Below are 26,282 nucleotides of genomic sequence, written 5' to 3' on the forward strand. Positions count from 1 at the left end.
AGTTGGTGAAAATATATGGATAGTTATTTTATTTTAAATGAGGTGGTGTGGAAGACTTAAAATGCCTGGGGCACTTTGATAAAACTTACCAATTCAGGGAAATTTGGATTATTTAATGTAAAAGGTAACACATAAAGTAATATTATTCCTGAATAATTCATATTGTCAGTCATCCTATTGATCAATGTGGTAAACTGAAACACTACCTACCTCACTACCTATGAACCAACCAACCACCTATCTAGACTAAATAAAAGACCACAACCAGGGAAAGCAAACAACTGTCTTTCTGGTTTGAAAGACGATTTGAGATGTTAATGTCTACTGTGTGCTGGCCCAAGCAAAAGAAAAAAAAAGAATACTAAATTATAATCACATAATAAATGTATGTTAATGCGGGAGATCAAAAAATATTTCCTCTGTTGTAAAGAACATTGAGGAGTTAAAAGTATAAAAAGAGCCAACTTTGTAATCAAATTGCCAGGCAGCACCCTCACCATATTTTATTTAGATACCCCTTTTCTGAGAATTTCAGATTGCTTTCTCAGGTTTCATCATCACAATTGAGGAAGTAAATTGCATTCACCAAAGACTCAAAAGTAAATCTGTTGTGCTTCATAGCAAGCTCAGAATGTATGTATGTATGTTATAATATGCAGATATTATTCAGGCCGTTAAATCACTCCCACGTGAGGGCATGGTAGTCAAATTCCTAGCTATTATATGTTGTCTTTTGTTTTTCGTTTATCTCACTGTTTCATCAACCTTTTGTCATAGCCATGAATGTGTCATACAACGATATAACAGTATGCTAATAGTCTTAGGCAGGTCAGTTATTCAACAATTTGCATTAATTGGTTGATAATCCATAATCTATTGCATGGTTGCTATGGGGATGATGAGAGTTGCTAAAGATAGACAAAATAAACTATGCGTACCAGCAAAGAGGCGATCAACTGATGATGTTTGTTTGAGTGGATATTGCACCAGGAGGATATTGGTTCCGTCTCCATTCTTTTTCTTTTAACACATTCAATATTTGCTTCATATACATATATACACATACAAATATATAGATCTCATTACCAATCATGTTTACATTAAGTGACTCAGGCACTAAATCAATTCAATAGCAACTAGAGCAGATGTTTTCTGGTAGTGTTCCTGCCGCTCACCTTCACACACCAATAAAATGAGAATCTGTCTGTTTCAGAATTTTTTTAGGCTGGGAGGATGATTCCAGCAATACTAAGTGCCTATGTGGTGACAATGCAAATGATCGGCAGCAATGTAAGAGTTTTTGTTTGGAATGAGCTAAGACATTAGAAAATATGCTCTTCAATTGTATGTATTGTTGGTCTATGTATGTATTTGATCAGACAAGATGAAAGAGCCAGGAGAATTTCAGTCCGATTTAATGCCAGTTAATAAGAATTACAGTTAAAAATTAAATGTTTTGTAACCTGTGCTACGCATATATTCTGCATGCAAACTGACCAGATCCGCAAAGCCTTGTTGTATGTTGTAGTTACTCTTCAGGCAAACCTTCTTAAGGGTCAGGGTCTCAGGGTTCTTGCTTAAATATTGTTGTAATAGGGGGCGCTGTAGGGTTTCTAGATGACATGACATCCACAGCATGAAACAAAAGAAAAGTGATTGACCTAAGACAAATGTGGGTTGTTCAATAAGATCGATGATCAGGTATATGCAAAGAAAGAAAATATTAAAGTTGGCATCTCTTGGGAAGTTGTACCCCTAAGCCTGAGCTGTACATTTCCATCATGTCAAAACAAAACCTTGGAATATCCCTGTCCTCTTCCCTCCCCCTTCCATCCCATTTAAATAACCTTGGTAAGCAGAGAGTAGCACACACAACTAACAACAAATTGTAATACTCAGATTAACATGCCAGTTCTACTATCAGTATTAAGGCAAATATTTCCCAAAAATTATTAGACCTTTTTTTTTTGCATACGGTTGACAACGCTGGAATAGCCTCAGCTTGGGTCTGGCGATGGGTGGACAAACTTCCATGACAGTACATCAAAATGCTGAGGAGTTTTAAAAGTTTGCAATTGATCGCTTTAGCTCCCTATTGTCCTATTTTGATTAACTTTAGCCTGGTTTACCTTCACCTATTCTTTAAGTACACCAAGCTTGGTGATGATTGACTGAAGTTAACCCCGCCCTTTGGCACCTAACATTGAATGGGCTAACACTGCGTTTTATTACCCATCCGTCTCGGAGGTCCGAGGACGTTGCCTAGCGACACGCACAAACACGCCCCTTTTCCTCGGACGGCGAACTCGCCATCTCGGTTGAACTCAGTGGTGAACGAGCAAAATTCCGAGACAGAATTCAAGATGGCTGCATCCAGTGTGACTTGAAGTATGAACTGTTTTCATTGTGCTTGGACCACTTTGGTGGTTTAAATGGCAATTTCAATCGCTCGTATTACTGCAATACCTTACTGCGTCCGTATCTCTGCCTATGGTCTATACTAGCCTACTTATTTTGGAGCGCCTGGTCCTCTGCCAATGCTACCGCGACAACAGATTTCCGGGTGGCGTCCATGTTTTCCTCCAACGACCGAGCGAAATAATAAAACGCTTGAAGTGTGGGCGTGGCGTCAGATCCGAGATCCGAGTCGGTTCGCAGAGAATACTCGAACGCTGGTCCAGCGTCCATTTTGGTACAGGTTCTGGGTTCCCAAGAAAAATTTGCTCAACATGGGGAGAGACAAATGTCTACAGAATTTCATGACTGTAGGTGAAATACGTCTGTCCAAAGTATGCCTTTTCAGTTAATGGTTATAGTTCCCCCTATATGGGCCAATCGGGATACAATTTGAAGAGGTTGCAATGTTTTAGCGCCTGACTATCGTCCGATCTAGATACAATTGTATCCAGATTGGATTTTTTAATCCTGACCCATGTGACTTTGACTACACCAAGTTTAATGATGATTTGGATAAGTTAACCCCACCTTTTGGCTTTAAGTTCAATTTAGATTTTGAGGCTGTGGCGGCCATATTGTTTTGCCAATCAACTTCATCTTATTTGACCAGTTAGAACTGTGGTCCTAACAGCCACTAAGTTGATCCCACTCAAATCAAACATTCAATCGAGGAACTGTGGTGATTTTAGTCAAAGGCCACGCCCATCTCGATGCAACGCCCTAATTGAAAATATGTGGAATTCTTCTTGTTAAAAAATAAATCTGAAAAACTTTTGTACTGGACTCAAGATCATAGGAGTCCATTTAGGTGTGGATATAAGCGTCTATACGTCTTTACACGTTTTAAACCACACCCTTTTCAGAAGTCAATGGCTCCTGCCTCCCGGGTGCTTTTAATCTTTATTGTACCGACTTTTCTAACAGGATTTTTGTCTAAGCCTAAAAACCTAGGATCCTTCGGGAATTTTATGTTTTCAAACAAAAATCAAGATGGCCGTAAATCTCTTGAAAAATAGTCAGAATGACCGACCAAAAGGGGTCATTCCTCCGTGAAATGCCCCAAGAAAGCTGAGAGATTACCCACCCTGCAACTCGTGCGAGTGGTGTACGCGGCATCTGGAACACAGTGCGCTTATTATTTTCCTTTATTTTTTAATATACATTTTGCGGTTGAAAGTGAAACCATGGGTTGAAACGCGAACCGTACCACATCGCTCGGTGGAAACGCGCCATGATGTCTTTGTAGCTTTAGCCTTTAGCTTGGTATATTGAGTGTCCATGAATTAATCCTTGTTGAAGAAGGTCCTTCGGGGCGATTTGTGCAAAGTAAAGTATGAAATCCGGGAGTTTGGATGCCTGTTAATGTTATGATGAAGGTATGTGGTCCTTTATGTTCTTTTTTAGGCTAAGGAAAATTATCGAAATTATTCAAATTTTAAAAAGGTGTTTTTCTGAAAAAGTTTAGGAGCTCATCAGAAGCATCTCTCTCTCTCTCTCTCTCTCTCTCTCTCTCTCTCTCTCTCTCTCTCTCTCTCTCTCTCTCTCTCTCTCTCTCTCTCTCTCTCTCTCTCTCTCTCTCTCTCTCTCTCTCTCTCTCTCTCTCTCTCTCTCTCTCTCTCTCTCTCTCTCTCTCTCTCTCTCTCTGAGATTAAAAAGTCTCGGTGTTGATTAGATGAAAATATGCAACCACCCTATTCATATTTTACCACCAACCAGACTAAACACGTCTACTTTAGTGAATCAGGGCAAAATACTGACCACTAGGGGGCAACAAAGGGCAGGTTCCTCACTGCGAACCAATGACGGACACCTATGTGGTGCACCATGGGCACCTGCTTAATATAGTTTACTAGGCCCTTCACACCTTTACACAACCTTATAATAAACACGCATGATATGGGTTGTGTTCCACACAGGGTGTTTGCATGTGTGTGTGTGTGTGTGTGTGTGCGCGTGCGTGCGCGCTCCAGTTGATTAACAAGAATGACACTCTCAAACTTGTGTTTGATTATCAATAGAGTTGATCAAATACAAACTGAGTGACTAGTCTTTCTTGGTCCCACAGTGTGTTTATGCAAATGTTTGGAGGTAAAACATAGAAAGACCAATTAGGGAGAACCAATTTCAAATGGTGACTTTGTAAATTAAGTGTGTTTTTGTCAACTTTTTGTATTGATGTAATATTTTTATTTCAGTGGTTTCCATTTCAGCTTCTTCTAGGCATATTCTAAAGAGTGCAATCAAAGAATCCTGTTGCCTGCAACAATAAATCCACATCGCGTGACGCCCCTCCAGCCAGCGGAACCCGGCGTGCCTCTGACATTACGGGGCCTTGCTTCTCTATAGGGTGCACTCACACTAGGCCATCTGGCCGTGGCCGTTTTCACACCTAACCGTGCTCAAATCTGCCAGTGTGAGTGTGACCAGTCTGGCCTGGCCAGGCCAGGCCAATTTGGCCACTTGGGACTCGGGAGAGGTGTGCTGCTACGGTACGGGCCGCTACGGTACAGATGCTAATGAGCCGACACGCGCACACGCACAGCTACGCAACCTGAGCTGGATGACGTATAGTCCATGCGACGACCACGGACATAATAAAGGCGACGAGCCTTCTTTCCCATTAAACGGTAAACATCTATCCAAATAAGCAACAGACTCAGCAAAGTGCGAACTGTGTTCTCTGTGTTGTTGTCCATTGTTGTTAAAACTCTGACTGGCGGCAGACTTTATTATGTGCCGTGTTCCAATACCCGTACTATCCGTACTTACTAGCCAAATTTTGAGTACGTAGTACGTTCCAATTCAGATCCTCGGCTCGGCTTCCAGATCGGCTCGGGGTCCGTCGTCTGCTGATTACGTTACACAATATCATTGGCTGTACGCTTGAATGGGCGTACATTGTGATTGGCTGTATGTCGGACAGTTGTGATTGGCTGTTTTGTGCTGTAGCTCTGGCTGTAGTCATAGCAACCACGAGGCAACAGCGAGCACATGTGTGAGCGCGAGTAGGTCTATGGCCGTTTCTCAATTCCTAGCACGTGTGCTACGGACTCGATGACTTGCAAGTACGGACTTGGCAAGTCCGTACTTCAAGCACAGACTTGCAAGCACGCGAGTACGTACCTGCAGAACAGCAGCGGACTCGATGACGTCACCTCCTCTGCTCGTCCGTTAACTGCTACGGCCTCATTTAGGCATATAGGCCTACTACTGAACAATATTAACAAATTATATAAAACAAAATCCCAGCCTCTTTCATTTTCAAATAGTATGTAAATATTCTGAATGAATAAAAATTGAAAAGATATGCGTGTCCTGTCATGTGTATAAGCTATACACACACGACTTTATATATCTATATATATTTATATATTATCTTATATTATTATTATTATTATTATTATTATATTATATATTATATAAATAGATATATAAATTAAGAGTAACTTAAGCTACAGTTGTGCGTCTTCTCCATATTGTCCGCCATCGTACTGCTGAGAGTGCGAAATGCATCCTGGGATTTATAGCGGTTGCAAGCATAGATAGACGGAGCATTGGCTGCTGGGACGCGAGAAATACGGCCGCCATCTTGGAGTGGTCAACCAGGAGCAGCAACAGCAGCAGAAACAGGATGCCGGGCTGTTGTTCAGCGTATTCCTGCTCAAATCGGCGGACAATCCATAATAGGAATCGGGGGATTACTTTTCACAAGCAAGATTTAACATGACCGTACTATTGGTATAATTAGTATTGAATAATAAAACACGCCAAACCATGTGGCCTTTATCATAGCTACACGTATGACAAAAAACCGCATGAAAATCAGTGGTATTCAGTGAGGTATGATTAATTAAATGCGCTGACAGTTCATTGCTCCAGCCAAACGGATTACACTGAGTGGAGCGGATGACCACTCCAAGATGGCGGCCCCGCGTCTCGTCAGCGCCAGTAGGCGGTAGCATTCGATGCTCCGTCTATCATATAAGATGTCTATGCTTACACCGGCGAAAAGAAGTCCATGCAGCGGACGCTTGGTGATGACGTGTTACTTACGACGTGATGACGTATGTACAAGAGCCTACCGTGGCCAGGCCACAGTTGCGACGGCCACGGCCAGATGGCCTAGTGTGAGTGCAGGCCAGAGAACAATGGGGTAACCCATAATTTACCCGATGAGTAACCCATAATCACAAAACATTTACTGACCGACTCTCACATTAACAGTCACTGAAATGTAACACATAACAGCAACAAACACACAACAGCCACAACGGTCATCATTAGATAAAGTTTTGTCGTTCATTTCTGACAGGACGCCCACACCAACTCTTGGGAGAAGGCTCAGGCCTTTTTTAGGCCTGCCTGCCTCCGAGAACAGACAGGCCACCCAGAAAGGACCTGGCACCCGTCAAGGTGACCAAGAGGGTCTGGATGAAGGGAATCTCAAGCAGAAGGTTCAACCTGCAGCCACTGCCCGGCTGGATGAGGAGAAAGAGAAACCTTTGGTTATCCCTTTAAGACGCAACCCCTTTGAAGGGCATTATGGCCTGGGCAGAACCCAAGGCTGTTATCGTGACCGACGCCCCCCTGAACATAATGCTAAAACAAGAGCTTATCATCGAGGCTGACGAAGAAGGACATAAGATGACCGAACAAAGAGGGGACCAATCCGCACAGGAGGCCGATGGAAAGGCCCCCAGGCAAAGGTTCGCCAAGTGGCTGAACGGCGCTGTTGTGTGTTTGTTGCTGTTATGTGTTACATTTCAGTGACTGTTAATGTGAGAGTCGGTCAGTAAATGTTTTGTGATTATGGGTTACTCATCGGGTTAAACCTGAACCGACACTGAAGATCAATGAGAGGAAACCAAAAGATGTCTCAGTCGGTCCATGTTCGTGTCCTCCCCTTCCTCACCTGTCCCAGATGTTCTTCCCCTGGCGGCAAGGGGGAGTCCTGACAGGTGGAGGAAGAGACTTTATAGGGGGAGGCCGCTCCCTCCTGTCGGAGATCATCACCGTTAGGTTTATAAAAATAACCAAAATAATAATAAGGATACAAAAAACACACAAACAAATAAAAGCAGAATAAATGTATACGGCACCCATGTACAGACAAAGTATGTACGTGAAACATCTGATGGAACCCGAACAAGTCCACATCTATTTGAAATCACACTGGAGTGAAACTTCAGCTTTGTCCGAGCGCAGGTGAATTGAACAAAGTAGTCAAACATCTGATGGGACCCAACCAAGTCCTCATCAATGTGATATCACACTGAGGTGTGTAATACTTTGTTTAAATTCACCTGCGCTGGGAACAAGATTTGGTTTCACTCCAGCGTGATGCACACACGTTGTTTCAATTCACCTTGGCCCAACTCCCTATTAATGGCAATAAAATAAAAAATATATATGTTTGCCGAGTTCTTAATCATCTTGTGTTTGTTTATAGATGTATATGTATATCTTATACTTAATGGAAGACACACACTCTTTGACACACACATGTGCGACCGTGCGCACGCATGCACAAACAGCATGTGGTGGATGTACCCGAAAGCCATACTTAAAAGTAAAAGTACAGATATCTTCCAAGAAAATGACCCTGGTAAAAGTGAAAGTCACTCAAAAGAATACTACTTGAGTAAAAGTCTACTTAATTTTCTGTTATGAATTGTGCCTAAGTATTCAAAGTAAAAGTCCAAGTAATAACTGTTAATAAAATAAGCTCAGAATATAACATCTATAACATGAATGATCATTACTACGGGTATTTCCTCACCTTCCTTCACAAACACACACACGCACGCACACACACATGCACACACGCACACACACACACACACACACACACACACACACACACACACACACACACACACACACACACACACACACACACATGGACACAGCCACAGAAAATGAATGTTTAGTACATGAGCTAAAATAAAACAACCCTCAACAAAGTCACGCATAAAATGATCTTACATTTATGTAGAACTTCAACTTGAAATAATCGTACAAGAACAGAACATCAACCGGATAACTATGTAGTAACGCCAGCTCGACTTGTACATCATGACTCAAATATCCTTACAACTGGCTCGAGGTTTGAGTGACAGGTGTGATGGCCCTCCCTCGCCCAGATACAGTATTCTAAAGGCGCCAGATACGCTAGGTGAATTACCAACGGCGCCCGATACGCTAGGTAATTTACCTACGGCGCCCGATACGCTAGGTAATTTACCAATTTAGCCAATGTGATGATAGCATTACATTATTCAACACCAATACTGTTTAGGTATAACGGACAATACTAAAGCAAATATATTATATTACATACTAGACTAGACTACTAGACTCTTGAGTTGGCAAGAGCTAACCTGTTAGCTAGAAAAGTCGACCTGATGTCGGTCGTTTTTAAATGGGTCTACCAAGTGGAATGTACCTAACTATACCAAGATAACTGAAATTCTTCACCTTTTGCTCTTTCATTATAATGTTTAATCTATTCTATGTATGATTCACAATGCTCTGTAAGGTAATCAACTAGGTTATTCGTTAATCAAAGTTTAAGTATAATACAATTGTGCACTTGTTTTAAACTCACTACGTGGTTCCTTAATCTAAACCAATAGCTATTTTAGTTCATATAGTTTCATGAAAGGTTGTCTTGTGAGAGTGATATTCCACTCGCTCTGCAAGCTCATATTTTTATTGTTTTGTCATATGCGTCCGGCCCCCCTGCCGTTAAGATAGATTTCCAGCAGACCTGTCCAGGGTCGGGCCAATCGCAACCGTTTATCTTGTATGGGGTAGGCTTGTTACGATAACTGCACAGAGGAGCGCCATTTAGGAAGGCGAGGAAGATGGTTTCTGCTAGAGTGTAACGCACGTTTCGTTGCTCTTATTGGTTGTAGGTATATTCAATAATCCAGAGGCATTTTCAGTCAACGGACGTTGACAACACCTCCTTGGAAATTGAAAATGAACTGATATGTCCCAGACTAATACATTTGCAAAATGGCCTGGGATTAACCTAACCAGAAACAGATTCTGCATTGAATATTGCTTCACTCTTAGCGCTAAGGATAGGTGTTATTATTAGGTTACCCTTGGATGAATGTATTGGTTCAATCTTTTTTCTTCAATGTTAATATAGTCTTGCTGCTTCCTGTGCCACCTCCCTTGAGGCTCATATAAGGACCTTCACAACCATGGAGCAAGGGCATTACCAGGATGCAGAGGGAATTTGCTTCAGTGATGGTCAACCATTAATAATGGGCTGTGTGTGGACTATGCAACAGCCTGATGCTATTCTGCCTGGGAATCTTCCTCACCCTCCTCAGCAACATGAACCCTGCGAAGTAGTGCCTTCCCACTGTCTGGGCTTCAGGTAATGCATCATTCCTTCTTTTGCACTCCATTTAGGATTCAGGTGATCGATTATATTTAAGTTAGTCCCACTTGCAATAATTGCTTTCAAAATGGTGTGGTGCCATCTGATTATACTGGACACGATGACACAAAAAGCTAACAGAGCAGTTGATGGAGCAATTCTTGCATTGTCCGCTGTCCATCTGGACCACATGGAGAGAAAATCCAAACCAAAATGCGTATGAGGGCAATCATTTCAACAAGCAAATGCTTGTTTATTGCCAGACGTAGGGTAGAGTTCCTTGCATAAAAGGATGACTGTTTATTCAACTCAATCTAGCCCAGTTGCAGGTCTTCTAGAAAATAATTCCCACAGCTCAATCTCGCTCCCATGGGTTGCAGCGGGAGACATGCACCGTGGCATGATGCCTGTAAGTTTACACCATCGGTTTAGTTGTACATTAAAGAATTTAGGAAGGAATGAGCACCAATACTTGTGTGTTTTTCATAAATGTTTGTGGTTGCCAACTGAGTATAACACCTGTGTCTCTGCATATTTCTCAGGGTGAATTACATAATGCTATAGCCGAAATTGGACCCTCAGATTCTCAGGATGCTCAGCAATGTCAGACTAATTTGACAAAGGTTGGTCATTTCCATATTGTGTGTCACAATAGTGAGTACAGTTGTTTTTTGCTCACTATTGATATATATATTTATATATATATATATATATATATATATATATATATATATATATATATATATATATAGTATAAATCTAATAATTCCGGTTTGCAGGATATATTGCATTGATCGATTTCGAAAGTTGTTGGTCATGTACTTATTAATCTAGAAGATCTGAAAATGTTCCCAGATGTGGACAGCTACTGACCATTTTTTAACTGTGTGGACATGCATATATTACATTCTTCAGACGAGATGCTATAACATCCGAAGGTCTGAAAATGGAACAACTTCAATGAAATATTCCTCCATAATATGTGTAGCTGAAACATACCAATATAAATCTCAACAAAGAGGATGTTTAGTGGGGTCCCTAAATGACTGACCTTGTTATTCCCGACATCGCGTTTTAGCGAGAATCGTATTATTTCAAATTTTTTTGCCTCAAAAAAACAATGTGCATCTTTTATTGGATTCAACCAACCACATTCATGCAGAGCAATGTTCGTTTAGGTAGTACGACAATAAAAAGTGAAAAAAAGTGTGGACAGGAAAATAATATGTCTCCTCAAATAAATATTTGAGGAGCCTCAAATCGTAAACTGTAAACCGTAAAACAATAGAAAAACTTTATCCTCCGCTGTTTCATAATGCTGCTGCATTATGAGACAGCAGCATTATACCAGTTGACTATGCCAGTTGACTCCTGGCAAAGTCAACTAAATTGCAGAGATGAAAACCTTGAGCTGGATCAACGTCCAGGGTCTCAAGCCATTTCAGCACAGTTTTTAAACTTCAATCCCCCAACCTGCGTACAATGGACCCACCAGACATTGTAACGCCAGCACACTATGTGGCACCTGTCACTATACAAAAACTCCATGATCAGGCTCATGGTTAAAGATGTTATAGTAATAAATCCTTACCATAAACATTAAAATATAAGTGGCACTTATATAGTTATATATGTTATGTTATATATGTAAATAGTCTCTAGAGTAATCATTGCTTTTTGTGTATTCGCCAGAGGTGAGTGTACCCTTACTTCTTACTTAAGAGGACAATGTTTTGCCTAGCCCTCTATTGCCAACAGACCCAGCTGTCAACCACTTCACCCAATATACCAATACATAAATATATATCAATGAATCCGATCATCTTGTCACATCATGACTTATCTATTTGCATATAGGTTAACATGTCCACTTTCTGTAGATGCAGCAGGCGGTTTGTCCTCTGTATTCTGAGACCAGTATCAACCAAGGGGAACGGAAGTCGGAAGCCACAGGTGCCCGGTAAGGCTGTAGAATCAAAAGCAACAAAGGGACTAATAAAAAGACAATAAATACCTCTGACCCTCCTAACACGTTGAGATGCCATAACGTTATGTATGTAGTTTTGCATAAAAAGACATGCAACAACAATACAATTATTAGATTTTGACTATTGTGCAAATATAATAAATGTAATGCCTATGGATAATATATGAAATGCAACCCTTTCGGCATCTTAAATGGCCAACAGAGTTATGTAGTAATCAACTCTATGGTGAACAACATGTGACTGCACAGTTGCAGGTTGACCATACAGCTTAAGTTTTGTACGATTTTATTTCGGAGCCTGTCAATTTGTCAATCTAATCCATATAATTGTGCCCCATAGGATGAATGCGACCATGCGGGACTCAAAGTCCAAGAAGCCCTGCAACTGTACCAAGTCACAATGCCTGAAACGGTGGGTGCATTATGTCATTTTATAATAATTAATACAGAATAGCAAGAGCTTAAACCGATTATGCTAATTTTCTTTCCAAACACCCATAGCTCAATTAGGTGTGCATAATGCAGGAAGACTACACACACACACACACACACACACACACACACACACACACACACACACACACACACACACACACACACACACACACACACACAGAGAAACACATGCAGGTTTTGTGTTGTGGGTTAACCATCTAAGTTTGTGTATTTCTATCTTTACCAGCTACTGTGACTGCTTTGCCAACGGAGAGGTTTGCAGCAACTGCAATTGTGTCAACTGCTGCAATAATGCTGAGCATTACATAGAGCGGCATACTGCAATCTTGGTTTGTAAACACTTGAATCATAAGACAATTATTTTAGCATAAAACCAAGTCCAGAGTCCAGAACTGACACAAGAGCTGACATATATTTATGGCCAATTTATGTTATAACCGAGCAATACCTGCATGAGACATAATCAATAAGTAATTAAAGGTGCTGTAGGTAAGATTGGAGAGAGCATAATAAGAGAGCAGAAAAGCGCTTCTGAAAGTCCAATGGATCGTGAAACTATACAACTGAGAAAACATCCCTTCCCTCTATTCTCTTTTCAAACGATTATCATAATTACAAGCAATGATATATGTCAACCTAAAAACAAATAAAATTGACAGTGGACAACGGACAGTTTATCTGACAAGAGTTGTGGCTATTACAATCAGTGATTATTGCGACGGAAATGTTAAATGTGTGATTTAGTATTCAAAATGTTGGTACTGTAGTCTCGCACATCTGTTGGAGTTTCCATAGGGTCTACTCTTTCCATCTCCAATGATACTGCTAGCTGCAATTGACTCTAGCACAATATTGTTGTTTGTTTGGCATCATGATTCATTGCCCCACTTTGTGAGATTCATTTATTGTTTATTCTACTATAGAACTGCCTTGATCGTAACCCAGAGGCTTTCAAGTTCAATATTGTCAGTAGGCAATCAGGGGAGGTCAAAGGTAACCAGAATAAGGACTGCAACTGCAAACAGTCCAGTTGCCTAAAGAACTACTGCGAGTGCTATAAGGTAAAGACACCAACACCCACACAGACACATTCACAATAAATAAAACCAGGCTTAGGTCTCGCTGTTTTGGAATAGGAATCGCAAAAGTAACAGGCCTTGGCCTCAACAGAAGCACTAGACCAGGAGTCAGGCTCTCTATTGCTGAAAGTGGTGAATTCAAGATTCTCTAATGCGATCAAATTGATAATGAAAAGAAAGACTATTACAGCACTCCCATTTGACTTTTTTTATATTGCCCAATGGATTGCTCAGTCAAGACACACTTTTAGGATACTAAAACATTAACCAAAGAAACACAACACTAATTCAATTAACTTTATAAGAAATATGCAATTTAAATATCGCTGACCCTTCCTTCAGTGATCTTGAGTTAAAATATTTGGTACTCCATTTTATTTGTTTTTTATATAATAAAGAAATATTGTTTTGTATTTATTTTTTGTACTGTTTTTCTGTTTTGATTTGAAATATTTTTTTACTTGTATTGAACGCTGCTTTGTGCATATTGATGGTTTGACTATAGTGTTACAGCAAACTGATGTTGAAAAACGTTATAGATATATATATCTATAACGTTTTTCAACACCAGGTTGCTTATCACCATTTTTTATGATATATATGGTGATAAGAAACACAATCTCCCATTGTGTTTCTGTGTAGGCCAAGATGATGTGCTCATCTACCTGTAAGTGTGTGGGCTGTCTGAACTCTGGGGATGACTCTGAGGTGAAGACCCGGGTTCGTGGCAGAACAGAAATCAGCTCCAATAACAGGATGCAAAAGGAAACGTAAGTTGTGGTCGTCTTTCGCACAGCATTGTTTGTTAAAAGGAGTAGAGCATAGTTTGACAGGATTTTGATAATTTTTTAACAGATGCATGTTCAGGGAGATTGCTTAACTTATACAATATAGGGTCTCAGACTTAACCCGGCTAAACGATATGTCCATTCGTGAACAGGGCTGTTGAACAAATCCTACTTTTACTTCACCGCCCACATTGAAACATTTTCAATTTTGTATATATCGTAATTGGCAGGGCAAAACACTTATATCCTCTAGACGGGGCAGGGCACTCCTGTGGCCTTTTTCCATACACATGTGCTAAATTGGATTAACTTTTGCTAATCCCTGACACGCTGGGCTGAAATGCCCAGAGCGTCTTGGATTTGCATCTCCTTACAACATATTTTGTGTGAGCCTATAGTCCTACTATTTGAGAGACTGTTCACACTCAAAATAGCAAGCCGGGATGACGTCACTGCAACCGGCTTTGTGGTGGGTCTGGTGCGTTTTGCCAAAACCTCAGAGATGATCCATCTCGGGTGCGGCTCGGTACAACTCGGCACGTTTAAACTGGTGATGGAGAGTCAAATCAACACAGGATTGTCAGACTCGGCTCCGCCGGAAGTGCCAATGGAAAAGGGCCAAACTTGGGCAGGGGCTGAGATTGTTTTGGCAGCATTGTCTACATAATAGATAAATAGATAGACACGAAATTTCATTATCCCTGTAGGGAAATCAATTTGTGGCTGCACAACCAGCAAGGACTTGACAACACAATAAACTCACAATGGGCAACTGAAACAGAGTTTGTGTTTCTAATCTCTTCTATGGAACAGAAGCCAACAGTAATACAAGACATTCGATTGGCTTGGGTTTAGTCTTATAGGGACACAGGGAACACCGGGAACACAGGTAACACACAGGACAGAACTCACCACAAACTAAAATGATCCGACAAGGAACAAAGGAAAGACAAGGGCTTAAATACCAAACACACACAGGGCAAGCAACGAGTAACAGCTGAGACACATTAGGGAGGGAGCAGTAATCTAATTGTGGGCGATAGTGTTTAAATGTGGTCGATAGTGTTTGAATGTGGTCGATAGTGTTTAAATATGGTTGATGGGGTTTAAATGTGGTCGATAGGGTTTAAATGTGGTCGATAGGGTTTGAATGTGGTCGATAGTGTTTAAATATGGTCGATAGTGTTTAAATGTGGTCGATAGTGTTTAAATATGGTCGATAGTTTAAATGTGGTCGATAGTGTTTGAATATGGTCGATAGGGTTTAAATGTGGTCAATAGGGTTTAAATGTGGTCGAGAGGGGTTTACATGTTTAAATGTGGTTGATAGGGTTTACATGTTTAAATGTGGTCGATAGTGTTTAAATATGGTCGCTAGTGTTTACTTGTGGTCGATAGTGTTTAAATGTGGTCGATAGTGTTTAAATGTGGTCGATAGGGTTTACATGTTTAAATGTGGTCGATAGTGTTTAATTGTGGTCGATAGTTTTTTTTTTTTTTTAAATGTGGTCGATAGGGTTTACATGTTTAAATGTGGTCGATAGTGTTTATATATGGTCGATAGGGTTTACATGTGGTCGATAGGGTTTACATAGGTGACCTTGGGTGTCTTGAAAGGCGCCTCTAAATGAAATGTATTATTATTATTATTATTATTACATGTGGTCCATAGTGTTTAAATGTGGGCGATAGTGTTTAAATGTGGGCGATAGTGTTTAAATGTGGTCGATAGGGTTTACGTGTGGTCCATAGTGTTTAAATGTGGGTGATAGTGTTTAAATGTGGGCGATAGTGTTTACATGTGGTCGATAGGTTTTACATGTGGTCCATAGTGTTTAAATATGGTCGATAGTGTTTAAATGTGGTCGATAGTGTTTACATGTGGTCGATATTGTTTAAATGTGATCGATAGTGTTTAAATATGGTCGATAGTGTTTAAATGTTCTTTTCCCTCACTCTCCACCTCATCCCTAACTCTCCACCTCAAGCTGGTGTGTAGTGAGCGTTCTGGCACCGATTGGCTGCCGTGCATCACCCAAGTGGGTGCTACATATTGGTGGTGGTTAGTGAGGTCCCCCCTTCACTTTAGGCGTCTTTGAGTGTTATTAATTATTATTATTATTCATGTTTAACCTCTGTTTTCCTTTTATTCCTAGTCTGTTTTACATCGTTTTGAATGATGACTATATGCTCTGTAAGGTGACCTTGGGTGTCTTGAAAGGCGCCTCTAAATTAAATGTATTATTATTATTATTATTATTATAGATGCGGAAAAAAAACAATTTTCTTCAATATCTTTTGTTTAGGTGCTTTCCGTCGCTGATAACTTTGGCTGTGGTGGCGGACACCCGTGACTGCCTGCTAGCCCAGGCCGCACAGGCAGAGAGGGAGGGCTGTTGCTATGTCCTGGCCCAGAGGATGATACTCCAAGAGTTTGGCCGCTGTCTCACAAAGATTGTGGAATCTGTTTAATATTTATTTTCATATTTAACACATTGTTAATTGTTTAACTAACAAAACACACACACACACATAAAGTTTATAACAAATATTTGGTGATTTAGTCAACACAAATAAATTAATGTTATGGAAATAAACAGGTAAAACTAAGTTACAAGGTGGTTTAAACTGTGGATTTGGTATTGCTTTCACCAGTTTTAATGGACTGGCTCGGAAAAATGTAATTTCATCTCATTTTCGTCCGCTTATCCGGGGTCGGGTCGCGGGGGGAGCAGCTCAAGCAGGGGGCCCCAGACTTCCCTTTCCCGGGCCACATTGACCAGCTCTGACGGGGGGATCCCGAGGCGTTCCCAGGCCAGTGTTGAGATATAATCTCTCCACCTAGTGCTGGGTCTTCCCCGAGGTCTCCTCCCCACTGGACGTGCCTGAAACACCTCCCAAGGAAGGCGCCCAGTGGGCATCCTTACCAGATGCCCGAACCACCTCAGCTGACTCCTCTCTAAGTAAAGGAGCAGCGGCTCTAATCCGAGTTCCTCACGGATGGCTGAGCTTCTCACCCTATCCCTAAGGGAGACGCCAGCCACCCTTCTGAGAAAACTCATCTCGGCCGCTTGTACCCGCGATCTCGTCCTTTGTCTAACTGAAGTAGAAAAAAACAAATTTATGTTACAATTGTACAGTTCCCTGATTACAAGCATCGCCTCAAATTAATGTTAACACAGAAAAAAAAACAGAACACAAATGTAATTTGTGTTCAGTTGAAATTTGTTTTGTGTACATTCTAACAACCGGGAACTTAACACTTTTCTGAAGTGAATAATTAGACTTTGTTCAATAGAAACACCCCTGCTTAAATTAACCAGGGATACCTGTTGAAATGTTGCTCTGCACTCACTGACCTTCTCAGCCTCCACGTCTGTGAGCATGCGCAGTGGCTTGTCAACAGATTTGATTTGTTCGTTAGTGCGCATTCTTGGAAAAAACAAACCTAGGTAGAAGAAAAGGTAAAGCTATAGGAGCTGCTAATATTTGTAAGGATTTTTTTTCACGTGACACGACTTCTAATCGACAACAGGTAATATCCCTACACTTGACAATAACCTTTTAATTTGATATTAAGGAGAATAACTAATATCCAATACAATAGATTGTGTCTTATCGCCCAGTGTAGGGATAATATGTTGTATATGTGTAATATGATTAATATGATGTAATATGATTGAGTCATGACAAGGGAACTGCTAAAAAATTAAAATGTAGTTAGAATATTCATATTAGAGTGAGATTCTCGTATCAGAGAAGTAGTAATATCCAATTTAAAGAGGTATGACTTATTATCCAGTGTGGTAATAATATATGTTATTGATTCAGTCAAATGACATGTGAACTATTTAAAAAATACATGCAAAATATTAACATAAAATTGCAAAGGACTTCAATATTATAAAAAGGGGTGTGTCTTATTGTTCAGTGTAATGTTAAGACATTTATTTTGCGTCAAATAAATGTAGACATTAGCAATTAATTAAGGTGTGTTACATGCGGGGTATGAATTTTCCGCATACGGGCAAGTCAGCACAAAGGTAATGTAAAGTTCATTGGCAGTCCCGTTAGAAGCCACTGCATCTGGAGTGAATGACTTTAGAATATATATATATATATATATGTATGTATTATATATATATATAATACATTTAATCCAAATATAATTTAAAACCAATCTACTTTACTAATTTTTGTTGACAAATTAACAGATAAAAAATTGACAGAATTTAAACAAAATAATTCAGACAAATACAGATGTTTGAGTGGAGCCCGGAGAGTCCCATTTGATGGTTTAACCATCCAGACTGGTATGGTACCTATTGTTATGCACCAAGATTAAAGTTGTGCTCCTTTGATTTATTCTTGTATTTTACACGTTAGACGTTGAAAGACAAATTTATATTTTGTCATATGCATCCATCTAAACCTAAATATAATTAATTTGGCATCGATAGTAGATTCCCCCTCCCGCCTGAAATATGACAAAACGTTCAGAATCCAGAGGGTTCGTTTTATTAAGCTTGATTACATTTCAACTGCTGGAATAAAACTTTGCAGACACACGGTGGTGATTGGGGCAGTTGACTGATCAGGGTGACAAGCATAAGGACACAGTTCCTGGACCAACTACATTATTCAATGAAGGGCCACTAAGTGATCTGTAGTCAATATTGATGGCTTACGACCAAGCAGAACAGCTAAAATATCAAAGCTTGGACTGGTGGGCCAGTACCATGCACACACTGTTTATAAATGTATGGAATACATCAGGAGATGTCTAAGCGCTCTCCTTGCCCAGGGTATGTTTGTCGAACAGATACTCTGCCATGCCGCTCTGGGGAGCCCCCATGCGGCGCAGGTTGGTCACCCAGTCTGAAAGCTCCTTGATGGACTTCACCTGCTCATCGAGAAAGTGGGTCTCGATGAAGTCACACAACTGTGAAAAAGATAAAACAAAGATCGGTTCATAAAAATTATCTGCATTCAAGAATTAAGTATTCAAGTTTTGTAGTGCGACAGAAGAACTCTGAAAGACCAAAATAGACTGGATTCAGTCCAATTCATTGGCAACAGGTTATAAATTCCGGGGACGCAAAAGAGTCCACACACACATTGGACTTTAACCGTTGCACGGCAACCGGTAAAGAGACCAAACACTAAATTATATATTAATTGTTCAAGACTGGGAGGGTAATTTGCGATCCTTGTTATTATGTAAAATAAAATGTAACAGGACTGAGAAATACTCACATGTGGGTCAGTGTGATCAGCGGCCACCTTGTGCATGTCCAGCAGTGACTGGTTCACACTTTTCTCCAGCTTCAAAGCAGACTCAAGAGCCTCCACACCACTCACCCACTCATCCTTTTCTGGCTTCTAGAGAAAAGAAAAACAGTCGCGCATGAATCACCCACGTAACTGCTGTTTTTGAGTCGTCAGTTTAACGTTTAACTCGTGTCTCGTAAAGATTGCACTGAGTGCTAAAGATTAGAGTTCAACTATAAACGCCCTCTTTATCTCTTTCACCTCATTTCCCTCCCTCACGATTTGTTTCACAATTCCCTGCTAGCCAGTGGTAGTCGTTTATTACGTGGAAAACTAATGAAGATCTAGTTTCTGAGATGAATTATATCACATTTATAAAAATCTCAGACTTCAAAAAGGGAAGTTGGAATTGCCCCATGGACGTACCCTGACGTCTTGTAGGAAGATCCGTCCTCCTCGCTCGTTCTGTAATTTCATCAGTTTCTCGGCATGCTCACGCTCCTCATGGGACTGATGGCGGAAGAACTTGGCAAAGTTGTTGAGTGCGATGTCATCACGGTCAAAGTAGTATGACTGCAAAAAAAACAAAACAATAGTGTAGACTTTAAACAACGAGGCATGACTTTGCAAAGAAAACCTGTTTACAAAACCGGAATCGGGTCGTTAAGTGGAAATGAGCATGACAATTTCATTGTCTTTGTAATGAACAGGCCTTGGGTCTTACCATAGACAGGTAGACGTAGGAGGCATACAGCTCCAGGTTGATCTGCCTGTTGATGGCTGCCTCACAGTCCTGATGGAAATTCTGTCTCACTGCAGAAGTCATTTTCTGAAAGACAAACATTGCGTGTTTTCGATTAACAAACATTAGTCACATAGGCCAGGGCCGCCTATAAATAACGTTTGTGTATTAAACACATCAGTGTTCAACGTTAAATTGTGGAAATGTATCAGGTTTCTGCGACACATTCGTCATACAGATAGCCTGGTAATATAATTGCGCAGGTAAGTACAGTTCATTCTGTTCAGCTAGCTGACCACTGACATGACAGAAATCGACGTATTGTTTAGAAAATGAACACCATAACATAGTCAATCTTACCGTTATCGTTTCTTGTGTCGGGATGTGGAAGGTAAGTACTCAGTTGGATGTTGGATCGTCTTGTCGACAGATATTCTGTTTGCGTTGTTAGCTAAACAGCTAGCGATGTAGGCTAATGATACTCGAATAACACGAAATCTAAACGAAAATGGCGACTGTAGTGGATATTTAGTTAAAATAAATCGGATTTTAGAAATTTATCCAAAAGTAGGTGAAAGACAGCTGAAAGGTTGCCGTTCAAGCACTGTTGAAGCAGGTAACCTTCACTGTCCGTCGACGAAATGATTATGAAAAGACGAGGCTCGCCGGGAAACTACGTCATTAGACTCATTCAGAGGGCGTGGCTTACAGTAATTTCAAACTAACATCATCCTTTCAATAACATTGTTTGATTGTTAAATTTCTACATTTCAGTGTTCAGTCAGTGTCATGTTTAATCAATATTTATTTAAGGAAAAAGATAGAGCGTTGTCAATGTAGATTTGAATGAGTCGGATAATGAATTACCATAAAATCCACTTTAGACGAGTTAATCATCGATTGTTCCATAATGGTCATTTTCTGAGGGTGAATAAGAAGACCCTCTTTTTATGGCATAATAATCATTACATCCTTAATGTAATGATTATCTTACTATTGACACTCTGTTAAAGGGTCCATAGCTGTAATGCCAACCTCTCATTTACCAGCAGCCAGTGTCCTATATTTTGAGCCATCCAATAACCAGAGAGAAAAAAAATTATACATTTATATACACTTCGTGACCTGGTGACCATCTGGCGCACCTGGGCGTATTTCTGGTCTACTTCACAAAAATAATGAAATTCAACAATATAGGCCTACATACTCAGTACAAACGGCACTTTCCTAATCTGATTATCAGCCCAAAAAAAACACATTCACTTTAAAATTATATTTAAAAAAACAGCCTTATATTTTGGTATTTGTACCTTCTAAATCAATCTATACATTGTATTAATTTATCTAAAAATTAATCCACTTATTGTTGCAGTCCTAGCAGCATTAGGTCATGCTACATATTTATGCAAATAGTTCACCCAATGTCCATTTTACTCCTGGTCAGTAGGCATTCCATTCCCATCTAGGTAGGAGGATTTGGGTTAAGTAAGCGTTTTAGACCATTCCGAATTTGGGCCAAAGCCCTTCTACACCACAACTGCTGTTAAAAAGTAGCAATGCATTTCAATTGACAAATGTTCAAGCACGGTATTTTATACAAATTTTATTTCTGAGGTTAACAAGTTTAGTCAAACAAGCCGAATCCCATGTCATCATCAGACCCCTCATCAGAGTCTTTCTGCTCTTCCTTCTTCTCTTCAGCTGTAATACAGTAAGTGACAGTCAATACATGCAATTACTGAAGTAGATGACTCTAGACCGGACAGTCAAGCACAAAACGAACCAATGTGCAGGAAACTATTATCAGGCTTGCATTTCATTTAGCAGGGGTTCGACAGCATAATTTATTTACGAGCTTATAGTCCTACTTTGACACATTCATTATTTTACAGCAATCACATGTCGGTGATAATTTCTTCCAGCAAGCAGTTTACATGCATTTCATGCATCTAATTACAACCCACAAGGTTTTGGTTGCTATTACATACATACATACAATAGTGCGTGTCCTGAATAGTGTATGTACATAACCAGATAGAATAGTGTAAGTAAAGAACCATGTGTGATAGAATTATGTGCATGTTGTTTTTGGATCATGTCCAATGTGCCCTGGCTCACCTGCAGCCGGGGCTGCTGCTCCTCCAGCGACAACCGCAGCAGAGGTGGCTACCGCTGCTACTGCACCAGCTGCTGGCATGCTGGCCAACTTGCCATTACCTACCAAGAGACAAGTGATGTCAGGTCAAATAAAGTAACAAAACGTTTAGCCAAGAAGTCATAATGTTAGAATAAGAACGAAAGCATTGAAATTAGCTAGCCATGTAAGCACAATGTATAGACAGACAAAAACTCACCTTGAGCAATGACCTCGTCTATGCTTTTACCATCAAGCTCAGAGATTACCTATTAGGAAGAAAATTGAATTAATCCCCAGAACACAGAACCGATTTGCTTTGAGATTACTTTGGTCTGAGGCTCCGATAAAATCTTAGGAATCCTAGTTACAATGTCTTCCTGGTGAATGGGCAATTAACAGCTTGATAACGGCATGCTAGAATGGTTCATATATACATAATTTAACAATTAACAAAGCCATGTTGAATAAAATGTTTCAATATGACAAACTCAACAACTTGGGCAAATGGACACGTTTGATAATCAGATTTATTGACAATATGTCAGCATATGTCAGCCCATAATGAGTGAAACAGACAGAATGTGTGTTTGATGGTCTGAAATACCCCCTGCAGTTACAACCCTACTTCATTCTTTAAAAAAGGCACCCAGTGCAACTTTCGAGGCTTAAAAATAAACATTCAATTTCTAGTCTTTTTTACACGTAGTAAGTTTCAATAACTCCATACCATTACATACCGACATTTAAGCAGCAAAGATGAGACGTCGTTGTGTGGTGAGAACTGATACAAAATCGATAACAACAATGCCGCCATTTTCTTTATTTTTTGTAACCTACAATAAATAAAGCAGGCTTCCAGTCAATGGAAAAATGGCTTCTCCCCACCGGCGATTGTTGTTGTTTACGATTTTCTATCAGTTCTCACCACACAACGACGTCTCATCTTTGCTCCTTGAATGTCGATATGTAATGGTATGGAGTTATTGAAACTTACTACGTGTAAAAAAGACTAGAAATTTAATGTTTATTTTTCATTGGATGTTTACATAAAGTTGCACTGGGTGCCTTTAACTGAATATACAATGTATTGATATGCATATAATGTAAGCATTACAAAATAGACTGCACTGTCAACTTCAATGGTTGGGTGTATTATAGCCATATGGTGGCCCCCTTACAATTTGAGTTAATTTGTTTAAAAAAAAGGGTGAACTATGGGACATAGTACCATAGTGATGAGTCGACACACATATGCAATGCCCATTATGGACAATATATTTGGTTGCAAGACGATAATTTGGATATGGTCAGACCTTCTGCATTCGGGTGTCATCAGCTTCAATGCCAACGCTTTCTAGGATTTTCTGGATGTCCTTTGCCTGAGGAGCATCATTGCCAGCCAGGGCTGCGAGCAGGTAAGCGGCAACGTAACGCATTCTGTAGAAATAGGCAAAGAAGAGCAACAAGACCATTATTATGAGTGGAGAAAACGGCCTCAAAAGGTTCAAATATATAACTTTTATAAACATGTTACTCACGGCATGTAGCCGTCAGCCTAATGCTGACAGGCGGATGATGGCAATTTACATTAAACTGAATCAGACTACAAAGATGATGCTGCTTGGATGTTGGAATGTGATGTCGAAATTAACTACAGTTGTTCAAACCAACTGTTTATAGTGAACAATGCTTTGGGTTAATCCCATAACTATTTGCTTTGTGCTAAATTATGTGCCCCTGTGCACTAGCTTACTTTAGCATGTTCAAGCTAATTCTGCTCTGGTTTAAACAACTACAAATACATAGTTTCTAGAGATATCGCTAAAGACACAAATATTGAGGAGTTTTCGTGGATGAACAAACTGTTCTGAGATCTATATATTTATTCATACATTGTTTAACCGTTCACTCACTTGCAGAAGAGGTAAACGCGTGTTCTCGGTGAGATTCGTACAAGCGGAAAGGAAGTTACGTGGTAGAAAGAAAACTGAAGAAGCGTTCACTGATGACGCCATAGACCAAATCTCGCGGGAAAAATATATACCGACTTGGACAAAATGACAAAAGAGGCACACTCAAAACAAGCCCACGAAGTGCTTCACCTTTTAGAAATTATGAGATTTACTTTTTGGATTGGAAATTAAATATCGCCGCTATCAAAACACAAAACAGAATTACATAGTTGCCAATTACGACGATAGTTGAGCACTAAATAGCCATCATTTCAAAGTTAAATTAATACTAGACAAGAACTAACAAAGAAATAAAATAACTTAATAATAAAAGTAAAAATAGATGGAAAGATAAACATTAGAGAGTTAAAATAAATACATCAGACGAATATATACAATATTGACTCGAATGACTCAACACACAAGGCCCAAAGAGCGGGTAAATTGATTGATTGAGGATATCAAATCAAGTGATTGATTGATCGTATTCTTTATCAGTAATCCCATGGTAGGCCTACTCTATTATGTTACTTTTATTGTATGTTATTATAATCATCAATGGGTGGTGCGAAAACATATACACATTTACCAACATTGTATGTATATTGTATCATGGTGGCAATATTTTACAATTGTTCATAACCAATATTAGAAAAACAACATTTTCAAGTACAAGAAAGATCTGATCTTGAGAATACAAAACCACACATTACTTGACCTAGTGATTCATTTAATTTGATCATTTGCTTTGGGAATGAGGAATGGAGACACTGGTCCATCACCTCATGCTCCACAATGCAGCTGTATGAGGATCACATGCTTGAATTATTCCATTGCCCTATGCTATGGCCAAATGGCCCCTACCGAAGATATGTTTTTGGGCAACACTGTCTTACTCCTAGGAACCATTTCCCTATTCCCCTCCACCCTCAATGCCCAAGACTTCCTCTTTAACCCCTGATGGCGTCACTTAAAGAAATGAGTTCATGACTCATCTGGTGTCCACATGATCATGACGGATGCCAAGGAGGGGGACTGTCCTAGATTTGGTGGGAATGTAACCATGAGACACTGAGGACGGCCTCAGAGGCTTGGACCATAAATCTGATGTGCACAAACAAGTCTGTTATTGGACGTGAGGAAGCAGGGAAGGATCAATGTGTTCCTAGAGAGCCCTTCTTAATGAGTTAGGGCTGATGAGGAGCCCTTAATCCCTCCACTGGACACACCAGAGTGCCTCGGCCAAGTCTTTATGCTGCCAGCCGTTACAATGCTGCAGACAGCATGAAACAACTTGTTGTTGTTTTTAATGTTGATCTTCTTATATCTTGATCTATATCAAGGACATATGTGCTTCTATTATATCAATAATTATTAAGTATTCAAGAGCACTATATGCACACTATATATTTATTTTATATATTTGTATATATATATTTCTATATATATATATAGGCTGGACAAGTTAAAGCATTAATTACGTCTTGACGCAATCTTATTTTAACGCGATTAATACAAATTGACACAAACACACTTTTTTTTTTTTTTCTTTGATATTGAAAGGTTTTGCCCACAGAATGTCAACATTCATATCAGAAATCATTTTAGTTTTTAGTTCCACTTACTTAACATTAAATTGCACTTGCAGTAAGTGACTGATTACAATTGCAGTTAGTGGCAGCCTGTTTACAATTCCCCTGTGGTGTTCCATAAATTTCATATTCAACCCACACTGAGTGAGTCACTAAAACTCCCTCAAGATCACTTGGTCTAGTTTTTGCTTATTAATTACATTTGGTATGAATGATAATGTGTCATTCCATTTGATAATCTCATTTAACTTAAAATGGAGTGGATTTAAAACATAATTTTAAAAGTGTGATTGATTGCAAGTTTACTCACCAATACTATGCGATTAAAACTTTAAATCTTTGCCCAGCCTAATACATGTTTTAGGGTTGTAGCCATGAGATCTGAACACTTTAACCAAGTTAACAGCTATTTAACACTTCATACA

The 26,282-nt window shown here is 39.8% G+C and overlaps 3 protein-coding genes and 1 long non-coding RNA gene across 6 annotated transcripts; 2 read left to right on the top strand and 2 right to left on the bottom strand.

Annotated features, from left to right (window-relative positions):
- The first annotated feature begins 8,249 nt into the window (after positions 1 to 8,249).
- On the top strand, positions 8,250 to 10,463 carry LOC132472514 (uncharacterized). Its single transcript, XR_009529094.1, has 4 exons — positions 8,250 to 8,692; positions 9,617 to 9,850; positions 10,172 to 10,262; positions 10,396 to 10,463. It is a non-coding gene; the product is annotated as an uncharacterized LOC132472514 (long non-coding RNA).
- Positions 10,464 to 11,723: 1,260 nt separating this feature from the next.
- Positions 11,724 to 16,761, top strand: tesmin (testis expressed metallothionein like protein). Its single transcript, XM_060070596.1, has 6 exons — positions 11,724 to 11,813; positions 12,181 to 12,252; positions 12,523 to 12,625; positions 13,220 to 13,357; positions 14,018 to 14,145; positions 16,470 to 16,761. The coding sequence occupies exons 1-6, from the start codon at positions 11,734 to 11,736 to the stop codon at positions 16,633 to 16,635; spliced, it is 687 nt and encodes a 228-aa protein (XP_059926579.1). The 5' UTR covers positions 11,724 to 11,733; the 3' UTR covers positions 16,636 to 16,761.
- Positions 16,762 to 18,658: 1,897 nt separating this feature from the next.
- On the bottom strand, positions 18,659 to 20,914 carry fth1a (ferritin, heavy polypeptide 1a). Its single transcript, XM_060070598.1, has 5 exons — positions 20,537 to 20,914; positions 20,159 to 20,263; positions 19,861 to 20,007; positions 19,420 to 19,545; positions 18,659 to 19,105 (listed from the first exon to the last, which is right to left on the bottom strand). The coding sequence occupies exons 2-5, from the start codon at positions 20,258 to 20,260 to the stop codon at positions 18,947 to 18,949; spliced, it is 534 nt and encodes a 177-aa protein (XP_059926581.1). The 5' UTR covers positions 20,261 to 20,263; positions 20,537 to 20,914; the 3' UTR covers positions 18,659 to 18,946.
- An 849-nt stretch (positions 20,915 to 21,763) lies between these two features.
- On the bottom strand, positions 21,764 to 24,356 carry LOC132471513 (large ribosomal subunit protein P2-like). Of its 3 annotated transcripts, none has more exons than XM_060070602.1 (5): positions 24,227 to 24,356; positions 23,627 to 23,750; positions 22,531 to 22,579; positions 22,295 to 22,393; positions 21,764 to 21,877 (listed from the first exon to the last, which is right to left on the bottom strand). In XM_060070602.1, exons 2-5 carry the CDS (start codon positions 23,747 to 23,749, stop codon positions 21,801 to 21,803), a joined length of 348 nt encoding a protein of 115 aa, XP_059926585.1. In that variant the 5' UTR covers position 23,750; positions 24,227 to 24,356; the 3' UTR covers positions 21,764 to 21,800. The 3 variants fall into 3 exon arrangements, with proteins under 3 accessions (XP_059926585.1, XP_059926586.1, XP_059926584.1); XM_060070603.1 differs by having other exon boundaries at positions 24,206 to 24,259; XM_060070601.1 differs by lacking the exon at positions 24,227 to 24,356 and adding an exon at positions 23,852 to 23,874.
- Positions 24,357 to 26,282: the final 1,926 nt, after the last annotated feature.

The sequence above is a fragment of the Gadus macrocephalus genome, chromosome 14 (assembly GCF_031168955.1).
Source record: "Gadus macrocephalus chromosome 14, ASM3116895v1".
NCBI classification, from domain to species: Eukaryota; Metazoa; Chordata; class Actinopteri; order Gadiformes; family Gadidae; genus Gadus; species Gadus macrocephalus.

Bases quoted from the DNA above. Each gene is read 5' to 3' on its own strand.
- tesmin (XM_060070596.1), top strand. From the start codon at position 11,734: ATGCAGCAGGCGGTTTGTCCTCTGTATTCTGAGACCAGTATCAACCAA. The intron at 13,358-14,017 runs GTAAAGACACCA...GTTTCTGTGTAG, and splicing joins ACTACTGCGAGTGCTATAAG to GCCAAGATGATGTGCTCATC. The intron at 14,146-16,469 runs GTAAGTTGTGGT...TCTTTTGTTTAG, and splicing joins AACAGGATGCAAAAGGAAAC to GTGCTTTCCGTCGCTGATAA.
- fth1a (XM_060070598.1), bottom strand. From the start codon at position 20,260: ATGACTTCTGCAGTGAGACAGAATTTCCATCAGGACTGTGAGGCAGCC. The intron at 20,008-20,158 runs GTAAGACCCAAG...TTTTTTTTGCAG, and splicing joins CCTACGTCTACCTGTCTATG to TCATACTACTTTGACCGTGA. The intron at 19,106-19,419 runs GTGAGTATTTCT...TCTTTTTCACAG, and splicing joins CTGATCACACTGACCCACAT to TTGTGTGACTTCATCGAGAC.
- LOC132471513 (XM_060070601.1), bottom strand. The intron at 22,580-23,626 runs GTCTGACCATAT...TCTTCCTAATAG, and splicing joins ATGACACCCGAATGCAGAAG to GTAATCTCTGAGCTTGATGG. The intron at 21,878-22,294 runs GTGAGCCAGGGC...ACTGTATTACAG, and splicing joins AGCAGCAGCCCCGGCTGCAG to CTGAAGAGAAGAAGGAAGAG.